General features: G+C 31.4%; 1 protein-coding gene across 1 annotated transcript in view; it reads right to left on the minus strand.

Moving 5' to 3' along the window:
* The window catches only part of LOC145269270 (DNA polymerase epsilon subunit 2-like), a 147,996-nt gene that overhangs the window by 12,762 nt on the left and 113,489 nt on the right, over positions 1-21,745 (minus strand). Inside the window, exons 11-13 of the mRNA XM_080124947.1 lie at positions 20,374-20,494; positions 14,160-14,274; positions 9,038-9,221 (exon numbers count right to left, since the gene is read on the minus strand). Of these exons, the coding sequence (XP_079981073.1) occupies positions 9,038-9,221; positions 14,160-14,274; positions 20,374-20,494 (420 nt within the window). The remainder of the gene's footprint in view (positions 1-9,037; positions 9,222-14,159; positions 14,275-20,373; positions 20,495-21,745) is intronic.

A 21,745-nucleotide genomic window follows, 5' to 3' on the forward strand; every position in this document is an offset into this window, starting at 1 on the left:
AAAATAGTTAATACTACTAAGATGGATCTCCTTTCCTTTAACAATTACAAAAACTTTTTTAAAAATAGTTAATACTACTAAGATGGATCTCCTTTCCTTTAACAATTACAAACTTTTTTAAAAATAGTTAATACTACTAAGATGGATCTCCTTTCCTTTAACAATTACAAAAACTTTTTTAAAAATAGTTAATACTACTAAGATGGATCTCCTTTCCTTTAACAATTACATAAACTTTTTTAAAAATAGTTAATACTACTAAGATGGATCTCCTTTCCTTTAACAATTATAAAAACTTTTTTAAAAATAGTTAATACTACTAAGATGGATCTCCTTTCCTTTAACAATTATAAAAACTTTTTTAAAAATAGTTAATACTACTAAGATGGATCTCCTTTCCTTTAACAATTACAAAAACTTTTTTAAAAATAGTTAATACTACTAAGATGGATCTCCTTTCCTTTAACAATGACAAAAACTTTTTTAAAAATAGTAAATACTACTAAGATGGATCTCCTTTCCTTTAACAATTACAAAAACTTTTTTAAAAATAGTTAATACTACTAAGATGGATCTCCTTTCCTTTAACAATTACAAAAACTTTTTAAAAAATAGTTAATACTACTAAGATGGATCTCCTTTCCTTTAACAATTACAAAAACTTTTTTAAAAATAGTTAATACTACTAAGATGGATCTCCTTTCCTTTAACAATTATAAAAACTTTTTTAAAAATAGTTAATACTACTAAGATGGATCTCCTTTCCTTTAACAATTATAAAAACTTTTTTAAAAATAGTTAATACTACTAAGATGGATCTCCTTTCCTTTAACAATTACAAAAACTTTTTTAAAAATAGTTAATACTACTAAGATGGATCTCCTTTCCTTTAACAATTATAAAAACTTTTTTAAAAATAGTTAATACTACTAAGATGGATCTCCTTTCCTTTAACAATTATAAAAACTTTTTTAAAAATAGTTAATACTACTAAGATGGATCTCCTTTCCTTTAACAATTATAAAAAACTTTTTAAAAAATAGTTAATACTACTAAGATGGATCTCCTTTCCTTTAACAATTACAAAAACTTTTTTAAAAATAGTTAATACTACTAAGATGGATCTCCTTTCCTTTAACAATGACAAAAACTTTTTTAAAAATAGTTAATACTACTAAGATGGATCTCCTTTCCTTTAACAATTACAAAAACTTTTTTAAAAATAGTTAATACTACTAAGATGGATCTCCTTTCCTTTAACAATTACAAAAACTTTTTTAAAAATAGTTAATACTACTAAGATGGATCTCCTTTCCTTTAACAATGACAAAAACTTTTTTAAAAATAGTTAATACTACTAAGATGGATCTCCTTTCCTTTAACAATTACAAAAACTTTTTTAAAAATAGTTAATACTACTAAGATGGATCTCCTTTCCTTTAACAATTACAAAAACTTTTTTAAAAATAGTTAATACTACTAAGATGGATCTCCTTTCCTTTAACAATTACAAAAACTTTTTTAAAAATAGTTAATACTACTAAGATGGATCTCCTTTCCTTTAACAATTACAAAAACTTTTTTAAAAATAGTTAATACTACTAAGATGGATCTCCTTTCCTTTAACAATTACAAAAACTTTTTTAAAAATAGTTAATACTACTAAGATGGATCTCCTTTCCTTTAACAATTACAAAAACTTTTTTAAAAATAGTTAATACTACTAAGATGGATCTCCTTTCCTTTAACAATTATAAAACTTTTTTAAAAATAGTTAATACTACTAAGATGGATCTCCTTTCCTTTAACAATTATAAAAACTTTTTTAAAAATAGTTAATACTACTAAGATGGATCTCCTTTCCTTTAACAATTACAAAAACTTTTTTAAAAATAGTTAATACTACTAAGATGGATCTCCTTTCCTTTAACAATTATAAAAACTTTTTTAAAAATAGTTAATACTACTAAGATGGATCTCCTTTCCTTTAACAATTATAAAAACTTTTTTAAAAATAGTTAATACTACTAAGATGGATCTCCTTTCCTTTAACAATTATAAAAACTTTTTTAAAAATAATTAATACTACTAAGATGGATCTCCTTTCCTTTAACAATTATAAAAACTTTTTTAAAAATAGTTAATACTACTAAGATGGATCTCCTTTCCTTTAACAATTACAAAAACTTTTTTAAAAATAGTTAATACTACTAAGATGGATCTCCTTTCCTTTAACAATTATAAAAACTTTTTTAAAAATAGTTAATACTACTAAGATGGATCTACTTTCCTTTAACAATTATAAAAACTTTTTTAAAAATAGTTAATACTACTAAGATGGATCTCCTTTCCTTCAACAATTACAAAAACTTTTTTAAAAATAGTTAATACTACTAAGATGGATCTCCTTTCCTTTAACAATTACAAAAACTTTTTTAAAAATAGTTAATACTACTAAGATGGATCTCCTTTCCTTTAACAATTACAAAAACTTTTTAAAAAATAGTTAATACTACTAAGATGGATCTCCTTTCCTTTAACAATTACAAAAACTTTTTTAAAAATAGTTAATACTACTAAGATGGATCTCCTTTCCTTTAACAATTACAAAAACTTTTTTAAAAATAGTTAATACTACTAAGATGGATCTCCTTTCCTTTAACAATTACAAAAACTTTTTTAAAAATAGTTAATACTACTAAGATGGATCTCCTTTCCTTTAACAATTACAAAAACTTTTTTAAAAATAGTTAATACTAAGATGGATCTCCTTTCCTTTAACAATTACAAAAACTTTTTTAAAAATAGTTAATACTACTAAGATGGATCTCCTTTCCTTTAACAATTACAAAAACTTTTTAAAAAATAGTTAATACTACTAAGATGGATCTCCTTTCCTTTAACAATTACAAAAACTTTTTTAAAAATAGTTAATACTACTAAGATGGATCTCCTTTCCTTTAACAATTACAAAAACTTTTTTAAAAATAGTTAATACTACTAAGATGGATCTCCTTTCCTTTAACAATTATAAAAAACTTTTTTAAAAATAGTTAATACTACTAAGATGGATCTCCTTTCCTTTAACAATTATAAAAAACTTTTTTAAAAATAGTTAATACTACTAAGATGGATCTCCTTTCCTTTAACAATTATAAAAACTTTTTTAAAAATAGTTAATACTACTAAGATGGATCTCCTTTCCTTTAACAATTATAAAAAACTTTTTTAAAAATAGTTAATACTACTAAGATGGATCTCCTTTCCTTTAACAATTATAAAAACTTTTTTAAAAATAGTTAATACTACTAAGATGGATCTCCTTTCCTTTAACAATTATAAAAACTTTTTTAAAAATAGTTAATACTACTAAGATGGATCTCCTTTCCTTTAACAATTATAAAAACTTTTTTAAAAATAGTTAATACTACTAAGATGGATCTCCTTTCCTTTAACAATTACAAAACATTTCTCAACCACTTATTTCCGTGACTACCTCAGCTTAACATTCACAGGCAACATGAATTGGAACAAACACATTGAGGACATTGCTAAAGCTGCTGCAAAGAAGATGGGCTCCCTCTACTGTGCTAGAAAATTACTCACATCGGAGAGTACCTTATATTCTTACAAAGTCATCATTCACTCATGTATGGAGACTTGTTGCCACATATGCACTGGCACATCTTTTTATTAGATAGGGTCCAAAATAAGGTGTCAAATCGAATAGGCCTTGCACTATCGGCCAAGTTCCAAGCTCTGTCTGTTGTGTGTAGTTAACACAGTATTGGCTTGAACCAACTTGCTTATGTTCAAGTGCAGAGACGGCGAAAGGTTAAGACCGACAGGCTTCAAATTCACTGACTTCTAATTGACGACACGTTGCACCTGTGTGCTAGCAGGGATCACCTCTCAAATCTAATTGCTACTGCAAGCTCCGCCCTATGGCCATAATGTCGCTTTCCTGTGACTTTAATAGGATATGCTCTGATGAGCTCATAGCACGTACCCTCACCCTGGGTATACATACTTCTGACCAACCCAACAAGCAACAACACCGCAACCCTTCGCAGTTGATGTCCCTAGATTTGTCAAAATTATTTTTCGATACAGAATATGTAAAAGATGAAACCAAAAGAGCAAAACAGAAACGTATTTGATGAACCAATGTAGGTATATTTGTTTTTATGTCAAATAAGCTGAGTATGCGAGGTCCCCCTCCACGAGTGAATAAATCCATTTTGGCAAAAATTTACTTTTACCATGACTAATGTTGGCACAAATTTTTTTAAAAATCAATGCACAGTTATTGAGAAAAGTGCGAATGAACAAACAATTTTGGGGCAATTTTACCCCTAGAGGGGCAACCAGAATTTTCTCGGAAAATTTGTTCTAGCAAAAATTTACTTCCATCATGACTAATGTTTGTGTAAAATTTTTAAAAAATCCAAAGTGTTGTTATTGAGAAAAGTGCAAACAAACGAACGATTTTGGGGTTATTTTACCACCACAATGGCACCTAGAGGGCCAACTAGAGTTATCCTGGAAAATCTGTTCTGGCAAAAATTTACTTTCACCATGACTAATGTTTGTGTAAAATTTGTAAAAAATCCAAACTGTGGGTTATTAAGAAAAGTGTGAACAAATGAACGAACAATCTGTGGCAATTTTATCCCTTTAATAGCACTAGATGAGGGGAGGGGGGGGGGCCAAAGTTATCCTGGAAAATCCGTTTTGGTAAAAATTTACTTTCACCATGACTAATGTTTGTGCAAAAATTTTTTTTAAATTCAAGGAGTGGTTATTGAGAAAAGTGTTAACGAACGGAAGCAATAAACACTTTCGAAATTCGTTGGTGGTGAAATAAAAGTGCGAATGATGCACTGATTGGAGAATTTTTTTAAAACACTACATTTACTCAAAATAGAGGTTAGCAGAATGACGGATCAATTATGTTGTTACAAGGAGTATTCATTCCTCTGGATAAACCATTGCGAAGCATCTTTACAGTCACAGGAAGATTGACCATCAAGGATAATCTGGAAGTAAGTCATTAGACAAGATGATACAAAGTGAAATACCGAGGCGGTTTTCTTCACCTTCACCTGCCCTGTGGCAACTGCCATAGGGGCGCTACAGATGATCTGTCAACTAGTTCTCTCCATCCTTCTCTGTCCTATACACGTTTAACCACCTCGCTCAGCTTCAATCTTGTCCATTCTGCGATGTTGTCTTCCCATCTCTTTTTCTGTCTTCCTCTCTTTCTTCCTCTTCTAACTGTTCCCTGGAGCACTGTCTTGGCAAGCCTGTCTCCTCTTGTTACACGGCCGAACCATTTTGGTTTGTGCCTCCTGATTATGGTGAGAAGATTTCCATAAGGAGTAAAAGTTACCCAAAACAGAGGTTAGCAAAATGACGGATACCTAATGTTGTTGCGTGGAGCATTCATTCCCCTGGATTGACCATGACTCCTGGACACGTGAAACATGGCTTTAAATGAAAGACAGAGAGAAAGCCATAAGTAAGTAATCGCAGAGATGCGCATTATTAACGTTAGAATCATACCATTTCACTGCATAATTGTCAAGTACATCCAAGGATGGAGTACTGTTGCTACATCCGGGCAGGAGCTGCTAGAAGCACTTATCCTGCCTTGACAGAGTTCAAAATAGACTTTGTAGCCTAGTAGGGGATGCCCTTTTCTCTTCCCTGCAACCTCTTTCCCACAGAAGAGACATTGCGAGCCTGTCTCTGCTTTATTGTTATTTTCATGGCATGTGCTCGTTTGAGCTCCAATTTATGGTCCCCCCTGACCTGACTTTCACGAAAAACACTTGTGCAACTGAAACCATTATCAATAATAATTTCCCCACTATTTATCTGTGCCTAAACCTAAACGTAGATTCCATGAACAAAGCTTTTTTCTTAGAACTGCACGCCTGTAGGACTCTCTTCCGCTTGACTGCTTTCCAAGTGACTACAATATGGTCGTCTTCAAGTCTAATGTAAACATATTCTTGATGAGCCACTCCCTTTAACTAATCCAATTTACCAAATTTCTAACGATTACTACAATATTGTCCCATTGACTACTGTACACTCTTTAATCCTTAAACTCGAGTGCCCTCCAGCTTTCATAAGTGATGACTACTTTGTAAAAAAACAGGACGGAACTCACATATATATATAGTATATATATATATATATATATATATACTAGCATATATTTAATAGGTTATTCCTATGCAAAACTTTAGCACTTACTAATTCAAACTAATACTAAAGCATGTTTTTGCGCAAAATTATTTCTTTGCAGTAGATTAAATGTTATGATTTACCCACCCTGACTTGCTCTCTCAAATACGTAATCCAACATTGGTAGTAGAAATATTTTACTTTATTTCAATTTAGTCCTCCCACAAAACCCAAAAGTACCTTTTCAAAGTCACATGACACTGGTGAATTATGCGACTCCATAAATGAATTTTCTTTCATACAGATTACGTTTCTAAAGCCAAATTTTGCGAATTCGGTCTTTGTCGAAGAGCTGCAGGTATGTGAAACTTACTTCCTGTTGACAGTTTTCCTATAAACTTCATTTTTCAAGACTGTGACCAATAGGCATCTCCTGTTTTTGCAATAATCATCTTTTGTTTTTGTTAGCTCATTACATTAAGTGGCTTCATGTCTTGTTTAGAATGATATCCATTAAAAAAAAAATGGGTGCTTGTGTAGATTGGTGATCTTTTAAGCCAACGAATTTCAGGTGAAAACATTACATACTTTACATGTAATGCCTAAATTAGTAGAAACTCGAAAAATAAGGAAAAATGATCCAATAGAAAAATAAACGTAAAAATATGATTTATTGAATTATCAAGTGTTAATATGGAACAATTGTGTGCCTAATTCAGTATGATAAACTGATTTGTCTCCCTTGACTTAAGGTGTTCACCATTTTGAAATACGGAATTGCAATATAATTGTGTTTGTTTTTTTTTTAGTTAAAAATACATCTAACACATTTTCTACCAAATTATTTTCATAATTCTTGGAATTTATACATGACACACGTGTAATAATGTTTTCACTTGGAATGTATTAGTTACAAAGATGAATATATATATTACCACGCTCTATAACAGACACGACAGGAAAACAAATGAACACATATCTAAAGAAATGGCAGAAACACTAGAGGATGACCTCCAATCTGTAGTGGAATGGGGACAAAAACGGATGGTCACATTCAATGCTGCTAAGACTAAACTTGTTTCCTTCAATAATTACTAGAAACCTTCTCTACCACCAATAGCAATGGCCAAAGACTCTTTATCTGAAAGTACATCTTTTAAACTCCTCGGCCTAACATTCACAGGAAACATGAGTTGGAACGATTACATTGAGAGTATTGCCAAGTCTGCTGCGAGGAAGGTGGGTTCTCTCTACCGTGCTAGAAAGCTACTAACGCCCGAAAGTATCCTGTACCTCTATAAGGCCACCATTTGCCCATGTATGGAGTATTGTTGTCATATTTGGGCTGGTGCATCTGCTACTAGTCTCTCGCTCCTGGACAAGGTTCAAAAGAGAGTCGCCAACCTAATAGGTCCTGAACTGTCATCTAAGCTTCAGCCTCTGTCCCATCAATGAAATGTTGCATACCTCTGCCTGTTCTACAAGTACTTTAACATAGTAGAGATCCCTAGATGTAAGAGAGCCTTCTACTCCAGTAGTTTCTCCTCCAGAACCGCTAGACTTTGGAACACTCTTCCGGGACCCTGCTTCCCCAACTGTATTGACATGCAAAAGTTCAAGTGTAACGTGAACCAACATCTTGCTGCCCAACTCCCTACATAGTACCCCTGTAGCTTATGTCCCTGATAGTATCCCCCTACTTCAAAGTGGCAATGTGCCTTGTTTGGGGTGAAAATGTTATTAAAAAAAAAAATCATAGCTGTTAAAAATGGAAACGGAGTTGTTTTTTTTTTTGTATCCATGGTAAAAAGGACAGAGGGAAAACATTCATTGAAGGTTAAATTTTTTTTTACATAAATAAGGGGGTAGAGTCGGCTGACCAGGTTTTGCCCTCACTTTTCTTCTTTTTTTTTTCCTTGTACAGAAAAACGAATTCAAATGGGGGAACGACTAAAATAAATCTATCATTATGATAATAATACAATGGAGAGGAAACGCCTTAGAGACTAATCACATCTAGACCCAAAAGACAATCCCTCTGTTTACAGAGAGAAGGTTCCTTTAAATGGACTTGATCTTTAAATCTCCAAGATCTTCAAATGAAATAACAAATAAGCGTGACTAGTTAATCACTGAAATTCATTGCATCAGGTATTTTCAATAAGTTTCCAGATTTTTTTGTTTAGACATTTAAAATTGTCGTAAACTTATTAAGATTCAATATGTTTTTGCTATACATCTTATGAGATGACTAATCAATTTTTATCATTTCAGGTTCAAACGAACAGCTACAGCAGGAATTGGAATACATCCTATTAAAGCCTGGCTGTCACATCTGGTTAATTTCAAAAATGCAATCTGGACACGAGGTCACTTTAGAAGAGCAATATGCAATAAAAATTCTGTTTAAAACTTGGAAAAAATGCCACAGAAATGTATGGAATGCTTCAGGCTGCTTTTGGACCATCTTGCATGAATAGAGCATCAGTTTTTGAGTGGCATAAGAGATTCAAGGAAGGCAGGGAGTTCGTGAGGTATGATGAGAGGTGTGGGAGGAGTAAGGAAGTCAGAAAATCAGACTTGATTGGCCAAATAAAGAATTTTATGGGACGGTACAACAAGTGCCTTACAGCCGGAGGAGATTACTTCGAAGGGGACTAGAGTTTTATGCGTACATTATCAATAAAAGTACCCATATAAAAAACGTCTGGAAAGTTATTTAAGTCACATCGTATATGTGTGTGTGTGTATATATATATATGTGTGTGTGTGTGTGTGTGTGTGTGTGTGTGTGTGTGTATATATATATATATATATATATATAAAAGCAATAAATACGTACATGTGTTGGCACATCTCCAGTGGCAGGAAAATGGATGCAATTTCGGCACAGTTTTGTAACAATGTCTTCTCGGATGATGACAATTTCTTGCGTGCAGTACTGAATACGACAAGGGTTGCTTGTGAATATTGCATTTGGAACTTTCTTGCGGAACTCTTCAGTTATGGAATTCGGAATTGCTGGACTGTCAGGGGAGAACATGAAAAAAAATACCGGATTAAAACGACATACCAACCCTTCACAAAAGCAACAACAGAATCACTCTAGGCATTTAAATTCATATGAATTACGAAATAAATGAAATATTCAGTGATTGGTTTATGGCTGTCATGATGCCAATGATGATACTTTGGAACGAATAATCAGATCTTTTCTAGATAAGAGAAAAATCCAGGTTGTCCTTGATGATCGTAAATTCAAACAACATGATATTGCTGTGGGTAATTTTGGATATTTATAATCGACCTCTATGATAAAATTGTGTTTAAAATGTAGTATATTTGCTGATGACACCACACTTTTATAATAGACACGAGGGGAAACCAAATGTATAGGATGGAACAATAAAATTGTCGTTCTAGAAAAGACGACATGATGCCATTTCCATTTTTGTTGCAGACCATCTACGAGTTGGCCAGTTGTGCAGAAATCCGAAGAGCGATAGGAGCCTTCTATCATGTCTGAAAGTGACACAATATTCAACGAGCGAGATCGGAGATACACAGCTGTACAACTCATGCTCTCTACCGATCCAAGTTATGACAACACCATCAAAATGCATCGCCGGATTGCCACGAATAACAGAGATGTGCTCAAGATGATGAAAAAAATTTTCCAGCTACGATTATTATCTTTGGTGTAGTTTCAAGTGAGGGCTACATCATGCCACCTAACATCTTAGAAATTGGCTTGAAAGTACACAGCATACATACATATGTTTTATTTTTTTTTATTACCGTTTTATCTGTTTGGTTACGTATGTTTCGGATGTTGGACCATGTTTACGATCCAACAGCCTCGTCAGACCTTACAGTTTTTTTCTGTAAGGTCTGACGAGGCTGTTGGATCGTAAACATGGTCCAACATCCGAAACATATGTAACCAAACAGATAAAACGGTAATAAAAAAATAAAACACATATTTGCTCTGCAATAGTATTGAGCATTCTCTTCAGGTTTTTACTAATTACCAGTTTTACCAAATACATATATATATATATATATATATATATATGGATATGCTGAAGAGTGTGGTGTCCCCTAGTGCAATCAGGTAGCCGCTGCCAGATCCCGGGTGTGGCAGTAGGACTTGGTGCTGGCCCACAAGTCCAAAGAGACCCAGATTTTTCTTCAAAAGAAATGCTACGACTTTGTATCTTTCTCTCACTGCCCCCTCCTCCCACGGCCTGAATCTTTCTGAAGCCAAGCCTAAGTCTCTTTGGACCTGTGGGCCGATGCCGAATCCTGCTGCCACACCCAAGGTCTGCCAGCAGCCATCTGACTGCACCAAGAGATCGCCACATTCTTCAGCACATCCAAGTACACTTAGGTGTTGACTTTCAAGCCGACTTTGAAGATGTGAGGTGGCATGATGTGGCCCTTACTTGAAACCACCCCAAAGACCATAACCGTTGCCGGAAACTTTGTTGAGCTGCGCCCTCAAGCGTTGAACCGTCTGGATTTGCATTTTGAAGGTGCTGGCAATGGTCCTGTTGTCATAACTTGGATTGGTAGAGAACGTGAGTTATACAGCGTCGCGTCTCTGATGTCACTTGTTGAGCACTGTTTCACTTTCAGGCATCATAGAAGGTTTCTATCGCTCTTGGGATTTGTACAACTAGTAGATGGTGTGCAACAAAAAGAGAAAATCGGTTTTCATCAAATGGAAATGGAATCATGTCGTCTTTTCTAGGACAACAATTTTATCATTTCACCCTGTATATTATGTCTAAATAAAAAAAAAGTGTAACACAAAGTTAGCTGCGAATTTTATTAATGACCTGGCATTGCCCGGTATTAAAGATAATGTTAAATTCCTTAAAAAAAAAAAAAAAAAAAAACGGAAAGAAATTGGGACACATGCATGCAAGTATTATGTTTTTTTTTCTAAACGGTTCACTTCTTGTAAATAAAAAAAAACAAAAAAAAACTCAAGCTGAGATCCAAACCAAAACTTAGAGACAGTGAGTTAAGTACGATAACCATTAGATCAACTTGCCACGTCTTTAAAAAGTATTTTCAAACTTTGTGAAACAGTTGGCAAACAGATAAAAATCTGATGACCTCCGAGTACCAATTTTGTAATTTTGACCCCTTAGTAACCCCCTTTTTCTAGATCAAGATACATTTAAAAGTTTCCCACATGTCTGAATACCCTATATACCAAATTTCAAGTCTGTCGATCAAAACTTCATGACTTGAGAACTGTCTTCACACATCCACACTTTCTCACTTTCATATAAACTAGCAGGCCGCCTAGCATTACCCGGTCATAAAATATGCTTAAATATAAGATTTTGATTAATGCAGATTTCTTATTATTATACTAGCAGGACCCATTAACCGCTGTTGCCCGGTAGAAACCTGTTACCGCCGTTGCAAAAAAGTAAACTGTTGTTAGTGGCCACTGCCGTCCCTGAACAACTGCAGACACTGGCGGCCATGGCTGAAATTAAATAATCTGGCTTTCACTGGCGATTAGTGCTGGTTTGGGGTGATAACATGCATGTACTGCTTGAATTTAAAAAAAGCAATTAAGGGAATGCCTAAATCAGTATGAATTAATAAAATTACGAAAATATGGTCCATTAGAATAATAATAGAAAGTAAAAACAGAAGTTTTAGACATTAGGGATTCTCACTGTATACAAACTGTTTAGAGTGATTGAAATCAGTGGTAGCAGTCCTAGCTGTTTCTGTTTGTTGTTCAAGTCTTCCTCTTCTTTTCAATTCTTCCACAAATAGTGTTAAATTAAATTCCAGTTTTATGCCGTCTTTTATTAACGTGTAAAACAAAACAACTTTTTTCATTTCACATATTTGTAATGCCGTTGTTCAACCTTCATCTGGCAAATTCCGTTTTTTTAATTTTCACACTTTTGAACCGATTTTCCCCAGTTAAAACCCAAATATAAAGTTTTGCATGGGTTTGAATACCCTATATATGAAGTTTCATGTTTGTAGACCAAAAAGTGACAGAGGAGTTTGGTAGGAAAAATTTTTTAAAACAAAAATGTATACACATACATAAATATATATAAAAAGGTTGTGTTTACTATAAACTTTTTATGCAAATATTACGCAAGTATAAATTATGTAGAATATCTGCATGAATATAATTACATACAATAATTAACTAAAGATGATCATCCCATAAGAAAAACAAAAAAACTAATAGGAAATTAATTAAAATGAATGTTTAAAAGAATATGCAAATTAGCTAAATTTTTTGAGGATGAATGCAATACCACAACTCATACATAACAAAGTTGTAATTTCTTTTTAAATAAATAGAAGAAAGCGTTTTTAATACGAATATCAATACACAAAAAGAAATTTATAGGAGTATAGCTAGATTACATGATTACATGGCATTTGAGGGAAGTTGTCGGGGAGTAAAGTTCTCCCTGCATCTCTATTTAAATAAACATTTTCTATATGCAGCTTCAGATTGACCATTCATGTTATTTGGGTTCTTCGGATCACCGTTCTCATCTTGAGTGTCATTTTCACAACGTTTGTCGATGTAACCTCCGACCTTCTTCAGGAGTATCTTGTCACACTCACAAGTGTTTCTGTCGGACTCGAGAATTTGTATGGAATTTCAAACGGAACCCTCTATTTACTTCAAAGGGATAGCATGCTCTCGTTCGGTCAACCATGACTATATAAAGATCCTAAGGCATTCACAAATATATTGCCCGTAAAAACCTGTGGTGCAGTGGTTAGCGTACTTAAAAAAATCAATTGTACAAGTGATATTCTCCTGAAAGTTAAAGGTTCAATTTTCAGTGTGGGTGACCAAAAAATACAATTACGAGTTATTTAGGACCTCTATGCAGTCATGGTTGACACAACAAGAGCATGCTACCCCCGTGAAGTAAAAAAAAGGGTTCTGTTCAAATTCCAGAGTTCAATAGAAATATTATTGAGTTTGACAAGTTACGCTTGGAGAAGGTTGGAGGTTACATCAACCGAAACGTTGTGAAAATGACACTCAAGATGAGAATAGGAGTTCGAAGAACCCAAATAATACGCGTAATAACCAATCCTTATATCAAAAATTCACAAACAGTATAATAATTATAATAACGGTTAACATACTTTCTAACTTCCAAAATAGAAACACATAAAATTTAAAAATAAGTTTTTCTTTTATATTTGAAATTTTATAAGAAAGATGTTTATGAAATTTTAAAAATAAATGTCATATTTTTTTAATTTAAAAATAAAATATTTTTATTTGAATTTATATAATAAATATGTTTATGAAAGTATAAAAATAAAATTATTGAAATCAAAATAAATAAAATTATTGAAATCAAAATAAAATTTCAAGCATCATAAAAAAGACGTATCCAACACAAAAATTGTTGGCTTTGATTTTCTGGCACCACAAGAATTCTTGCAAATGATTATCGAAAAAAAAAAATTGTCTTATTTTTATCTGTATGATTTTGTAAATTTTTATTCTATACTTTCCTTATATTTTATTTCAATAAATCGCTTCCCAATAGAAATACTGAAGAACAACAAAAAGTGAAGGAACTGATTTGCTTTGTCACCACAACAGAAATAAGGAAGTATGTTAGCTAACAATAACTGCATATTCATATTTAATGGTATATTAAATAATTTCCAATTTTTTCTATGTATAAGCATAATATCTATACTATACTTCTCTCAAGTTTGTCTTTTCATTCTGCTTATTTTCAGAAACTACCGAATCAATCTAACTGAAATTCTGTATGGATCTTCGTTACGATAAGGTACAATACTACATCTACTCACACTTTTTCCTGGAAACTAACCTGAAACACAACCAGGAATCTGACAGGTGTTTTTTTTTTTTGGAGGATAGAAAGTCATGATGCTACTGTTATTGTTAATATAATTCAATTTACCGTGGCAAAATACTTGCTGGACCAGGGTCATGGGGGCCAGGGACGAATACAAAACGACAGGATTTGACCAAAGATGGGTATTTAGATATTATATCCGCCAAAGTATTAAAGCAATCTGAAAAAAGAAAAAACATTTGAAATTATATATATATATATATATATATATATATATATATATAAATAAAGGAGATTAGAACAATAGTCTAAAGAGCAGAGTGTATTTTAATGTAATAGTAAAATTACTAATTTAATTAAAATACAGGGAAAGAAAAAGTGCTCGTTGTAATTTAGATATATAATAAGCTCGATAGGTAAATATCCTAGAGCTAATTTAATATTTAGTAATGTGATTGATAATTTAAAAATCAAATTGTAATTAAATTAAAAATCCGTTTCAATGAATCAAACCATCCTAAATCAATTTTAAAATCAATTTTTAAAATTTTAAAATCAATAGTTCCCAATATCGCTTTAAGAATTTCTAGACTGTCTTCTAGTAAACCCATATTTATCAAAAATGAAAAATATTACAATGAAACCTTTAAAAACTCAGAATACAATTCACAAATTAAATTCATAAATGAAAATGATAGAAACAAACTGCATTGAAAATAAACCTATTAAGAGCGTAATAACATATAATATGGCAATGTCTTCCCGTATACGAGTTAAGAAAAATGACCATGAGACAAAAAAAGATAAAACCAAACCACAAATATTAGATAATAATACAAATAAACAATAAACCAAAATCCGTAAATGTAAGAATAGACATAAGGAGACCCTATGGTTCAACCCTCCATATTCCAAAAATCTAGAGACAAACTTAGCCAGAGAATTTTTTAAAATATTAGATAGGAACTTTAAAGCTCCCATAGATATAATAAAATTTTCAATAAGAATACAATCAAAGTGTCTTACTCTACTATGCCTTACCTTCATCAAAAAATAATAATAGTAAAAAAATTAATAAGCTACAAAATACAATTATACAAAATATAGCAGACTGTAACTGTAGAAGAAAAAATAAATGTCCCCTACAAGGCTCATGTAAAATAAAAAATGTAATCTATAGCTGCACAGTATCAAAACCCCCAAATCTACATGAATCTACTAGCAACCATAACTCAACCACCAGATTAAATAATGACACCAACTTTAACCAATCTACCAATCAATTACAAACCAACCCACCATATAATAATCCAGCACCAGACCTAATGGAAAATAATCACAAACAAGAGGCAATATATTTTGGTTCTACTAAACATAGAATTTCAACGCACAAATATTCTTTTAAAAATAACTCCCTGTCAAACCAAACTACTCTATCCAAGTATATTTGGCAACTCAAGAATAACAATATTTCTTTCAAGTTGAAATGGCAAGTAATTGAATCTTGCAAACCATATAAACCAGGAGATAAATTCTGTGCACTATGTACAAAAGAGACCCTAAAGATTTTGAAATATGAAAATATAAAAAATACAACCACCCTATTAAATTCAAGAGCGGAACTAATCTTCACATGCAGTCATAAACGTTGGTTTAAATTTAATAAATATAAACCACCTTAAATCATTAAAAATTACTTATTAGTAAAAATAGATTATAATATTTTTTTTATTATTCCGTAATAAATTAAGTTAGACTAATTACCTCCCTTGCATTCTTTAATTAAAGAAATATGACTAATTATCCCCCTTGCATTATTTAATTATACAAATAAGATTATCCTCCCCTTTCTTTCGAATTTTAAATTTTGGCGTTTTTTAATCAAAAGTATCTTAACGGATATAAAATATTCCACAAGCGTTTCCTTTTGAAAATTTATCATTTCATAAGCTGAAAAGCTATAACAAACATCTATATGAGTGCTTTGACCGTAATTCCTTATTTCAAAATGCGAAAAATTAAAAGGTAAATATTTGTATGTATATTTTTATGTATATATATGCATATATGTGTGTATTTTTATATATATATATGTATTTATGTATATGTGTATATATCTGTATATGTGTGTATATATATGTGTATGTGTCTATGAGTTTTATTAGAAAAATACTATTATAATATTGTACTTAAACCAAATTTAGATTCATAATTTTACTCTATTTTATTTCTATCTTTAACTCATATTAATTTTCTTATCAAGTTAAATCCATACCTTTATTTTAATTTTTCCAGATACATCTGCCTTACTTTTAATGCTAGGTTTATTTATGGTGTCTTTTACATATAATAAAATCCTTTCCCAATATTTTGCTGATGAGGAAACTTTGTTTGTTAAAAACACTATATGTAAAAATTATTGTCCGTAACTTGATGTCTACCACAATAAAAACATTGTTTTCCGAAACGATCATACAAATTATTGATTTTGTTGTTGTTCCTTCTTATGAAACAGATTTTTAATTTAATTATAATTTGATTTTTAAATTATCAATCACATTACTAAATATATATATATATATATATATATATATATATATATATATATATATATATTTCTAGTTCATTGAATGTAGGCTTAGTAATAACTTTACTAATGAAAAGGTATTCAAGAAGTAACATTTATAATACAGCTCTAAAAAAAAAAAAAATAGTGAGTACATCAACATTGAAATTAACTGTAAGAAATAAGATACTCAAAATAAAAAAAAAAGTAGAAGTAGAAATATCATCTGGTTCACTCCATCATCTAATCAGATGCTGAAAACTAAATTCAGTAAAAAATGTCTAAATCTTTTCATGGACATGTTTCCTTAAATAAAATATAGAGTATATCAACACTGAAATATAAAAAATAAGATACCCAAAATAAAAAAGGTAGAAGTAGAAATAATATTTGGTTCAATTCACTATACTAGTTTCTTAGAATCATACAGCACCATTTCTTATTTCCGTGGTGTTTTAGATGAACAAAAAGCTCTTCATCAATTTTTCCTATTTATCCACGTGTGCCATTTTTCTTGTGCCATTTTTTTTATGCCATTTTACAGTACCATTTTTCTGATGTCATTCTACTGTCTTTTTTCTTAGGCCATTTTACAATGGCATACTTCCAGTGCAATTTGTGTCTAAATTTGTTGCGATGATCTGTACATTTTAGTTTAAAAACAATACATATCATTTTGATTTTTGTCCAGAATTTCCCCCATATTAAAAAATCAAAATAAAATATCCGTGATAGAATGAAAATGTCATATTCCAAAAAAAAAAAAAAGAAGTTATTTTTAACTAAAAAAAATAAAATTTTATGTGTAAACAAAAAGGGACTATCTTGTGTCATCATCTTGAAGAAACATGGTCAGATAACTACACTACAATTCAAAATTCCTAGATCAGCCTTGTAATGCATATGATTTCCTATTGCTTAAAATCTTTTCAAATGATATTCTTTATAAAAATAAAACTACTTGATTTCCGCCATTTTTAGAACATGATATTTTCATTCTGTAACAAGTACACACATCAGAAAGATTTTTCTGCATTTTTTTTTTTTTAATATAATGAAATTCTGGATAAGCAGTATAATTTTATCATTAGCAATGAAAAATTAAGTTTTAAGCAACAATAAAAAAAAAAAAAAGTAAAAAAATTGATTTTGGAATCGGAGAATAGGTTAAATTTTTTGGAATGGGAGAATAGGTTCAATAAAATTTTTTAAATCGGAGAAAAGGTTGAAATTTTTGCAATCCAAAAACAGGTTACAATTTTTGGAATCCGAAAACAGGTTGAAGTTTTTGCAATCCGAAAACAGGTTGAAGTTTTTGCAATCCGAAAACAGGTTGAAGTTTTTGGAATCCGAAAACAGGTTGAAGTTTTTGCAATCCGAAAACAGGGTGAAGTTTTTGCAATCCGAAAACAGGTTGAAGTTTTTGCAATCCGAAAACAGGTTGAAGTTTTTGCAATCCGAAAACAGGTTGAAATTTTTGCAATCCGAAAACAGGTTGAAGTTTTTGCAATCCGAAAACAGGTTGAAATTTTTGCAATCCGAAAACAGGTTGAAATTTTTGCAATCCGAAAACAGGTTGAAATTTTTGCAATCCGAAAACAGGTTGAAATTTTTGCAATCCGAAAACAGGTTGAAGTTTTTGCAATCCGAAAACAGGTTGAAGTTTTTGCAATCCGAAAACAGGTTGAAATTTTTGCAATCCGAAAACAGGTTGAAATTTTTGCAATCCGAAAACAGGTTGAAATCTTTGCAATCCGAAAACAGGTTAAAATTTTGGCAATCCGAAAACAGGTTAAAATTTTGGCAATCCGAAAACAGGTTAAAATTTTTGCAATCCGAAAACAGGTTAAAATTTTTGCAATCCGAAAACAGGTTAAAATTTTTGCAATCCGAAAACAGGTTAAAATTTTTGCAATCCGAAAACAGGTTAAAATTTTTGCAATCCGAAAACAGGTTGAAATTTTTGCAATCCGAAAACAGGTTGAAATTTTTGCAATCCGAAAACAGGTTGAAATTTTTGCAATCCGAAAACAGGTTGAAATTTTTGCAATCCGAAAACAGGTTGAAATTTTTGCAATCCAAAAACAGGTTGAAATTTTTGCAATCCAAAAACAGGTTGAAATTTTTGCAATCCGAAAACAGGTTGAAATCTTTGCAATCCGAAAACAGGTTGAAATCTTTGCAATCCGAAAACAGGTTGAAATCTTTGCAATCCGAAAACAGGTTGAAATCTTTGCAATCCGAAAACAGGTTGAAATCTTTGCAATCCGAAAACAGGTTGAAATCTTTGCAATCCGAAAACAGGTTGAAATCTTTGCAATCCGAAAACAGGTTGAAATCTTTGCAATCCGAAAACAGGTTGAAATCTTTGCAATCCGAAAACAGGTTGAAATCTTTGCAATCCGAAAACAGGTTGAAATCTTTGCAATCCGAAAACAGGTTGAAATCTTTGCAATCCGAAAACAGGTTGAAATCTTTGCAATCCGAAAACAGGTTGAAATCTTTGCAATCCGAAAACAGGTTGAAATCTTTGCAATCCGAAAACAGGTTGAAATCTTTGCAATCCGAAAACAGGTTGAAATTTTGGGAATCCGAAAACAGGTTGAAATTTTGGGAATCCGAAAACAGGTTGAAATTTTGGGAATCCGAAAACAGGTTGAAATTTTGGGAATCCGAAAACAGGTTGAAATTTTGGGAATCCGAAAACAGGTTGAAATTTTGGGAATCCGAAAACAGGTTGAAATTTTTGCAATCCGAAAACAGGTTAAAATTTTGGGAATCCGAAAACAGGTTAAAATTTTGGGAATCCAAAAACAGGTTAAAATTTTGGGAATCCAAAAACAGGTTAAAATTTTGGGAATCCAAAAACAGGTTAAAATTTTTGCAATCCGAAAACAGATTAAAATTTTTGGAATCCGAAAACAGGTTGAAATTTTTGGAATCCGAAAACAGGTTCAAATTTTTGGAATTTGAAAACAGGTTCAAATTTTTGGAATTAGAAAATGGGTCCAAATGTTTGGAATCTGAGAACGGGTTCAAATTTTTGGAATCTGAGAACGGGTTCAAATTTTTGGAATCTGAGAACGGGTTCAAATTTTTGGAATCTGAGAACAGGTTCAAACTTTTGAAATCAAAGAACAGATAAAAATTTTTGGAATCAAAGAACAGGTTAAAATTTTGAGAGTCAAAGAACAGGTTAAAATTTTGCGAGTCAAAGAACAGGTTCAAAATTTCAGAATCAAAGGACAGGTTCAAATTTTTGGAATCAAAGAATAGATTCAAATTTTTGGAATCAAAGAATAGATTCAAACAAAACAGATTGAAACTTTTGGAATCAGAAAATAAGGTTCAAATTTTTTAAATTTGAGAATGGTGCAAATTTTGGGAATCAAAGAATAGGTTTAAATTATTAAAAATCGTAAATAGATTAAAATTTTTAGAATTGGAAAACAGATTTAGTTTTGGAACCAAAGAATAGGTTTAAAGTTTTGGAATCAGAGAATAGGTTTAAAGTTTGGAATCAGAGAATAGGTTTAAAGTTTTGGAATCAGAGAATAGGTTTAAAGTTTTGGAATCAGAGAATAGGTTTAAAGTTTTGGAATCAGAGAATAAGTTTAAAGTTTTGGAATCAAAGGCTAGGTTCAATTTTTGGAATCAAATACGTTCAATTTTTGGAATTGGAGAAATGGTTTAAATTTTCTTTGATTCTGATACTAATTCTAATTAATCATTGCAATAATAATTTCAACTTACCTTTAAGTATTTTGCCTTGTTTGCTTAAGTGAACGGACGAGGTGAAGTTTCCACAGAACACAAAGGCAACAGGAGGACATTCATAATAACCGCTAAACAAGATCTTTAATTTGTGGATTACCTAAAATTACAAAACAAATAAAAAATAAACAATAATATAACTTTTAGATACAGTCTAACAAACCCTCCAAAATATGCCACCTATAAAACTGTTAATAAAATTCACAATCCTTTCTGAAATAAATCCATCTCTAACTTGTTTACATTGGACTTGAAGATGACCATATTGTAGTTAGCTGGAAAGCAAACTAGCAGAACAGAGTTCCACAGGCGATAAGATTTGTTGATGGAATTTGCATTTAAATTTAGGCACAGATAGAGAGTAGGGGAAATTGTTGATAATGGCTTTAGCTAGACGAGTGCTTCTCGTGAATGTTTGACATGGAGGGGGACCAAAGATTGAAGTTCAGACGAGCACCTGCCATGAAAATAACAATAAAGCAGAGCAAGGCTTGCAACATCTTTTTCGGCGGAAAGAGATTACAAAGAAGAGAAAAGGGGATCACCTACTACATAAAATATGTTTATATATTTGTATAAACAGGGTTTATTTTAACTGATCCTGTCATAGGGATAGTGTTTATCTATCCCATATGTAAAACAAAAGCGCACTATTAGATTATGTCGGGATCGACACTGGGTAACATTGCTGATTGTTGATTTAGGAAAATCGATCTTGCGTTGTAAGCCACGTTTAGTTTCAGAAGAGTTTTCGATGGGTAGTTATTCTATACAAGTCCTGGAGATGACGAATTCTCAGTGGACAGCTGTTCTGTACAGGTTCTGGAATTTGTAATTTTATAGCCAAAGGACAAAATATCCTTCTCGTGTTGACACAAAGAAAACATATGCAAGGTTGCTAAAGAAAAGGTTTAATTTTCCCTGTAACTATTGTTTTTTTTATGTTCAACTATATATATATATATATATATATATATATATATATATATATATATATATATATACAAGGTGTCCGTAAAGTTATTATACAGTCTTATTGTTTGCCTTGATTGTTACAGTCTTTTCGGATGTAACACGTGTATTTTCTGAGATTTTTATAAACATGTAACTTGTAAGACTGTATAGTAACTTTACGGACACCCTGTATATATATATATATATATATATATATATATAAATATATACGTTTTATTTTTTATTACCGTATCTTTCTGTTAAGTTACATTATTGTTTCAGTTACTCGGCTGTTTTTTGGCCGTCTGTAGCTTCCTCAGACTTTTACAGAAAAAATAAAACGCATATTTGCTCTACAACAGTATTGAGCACTTTCTTCAGTTTTTATTAATTACCA

The sequence above is a fragment of the Euprymna scolopes genome, chromosome 45 (assembly GCF_053919585.1).
Source record: "Euprymna scolopes isolate OS-2025 chromosome 45, ASM5391958v1, whole genome shotgun sequence".
Taxonomy (NCBI): Eukaryota; Metazoa; Mollusca; class Cephalopoda; order Sepiida; family Sepiolidae; genus Euprymna; species Euprymna scolopes.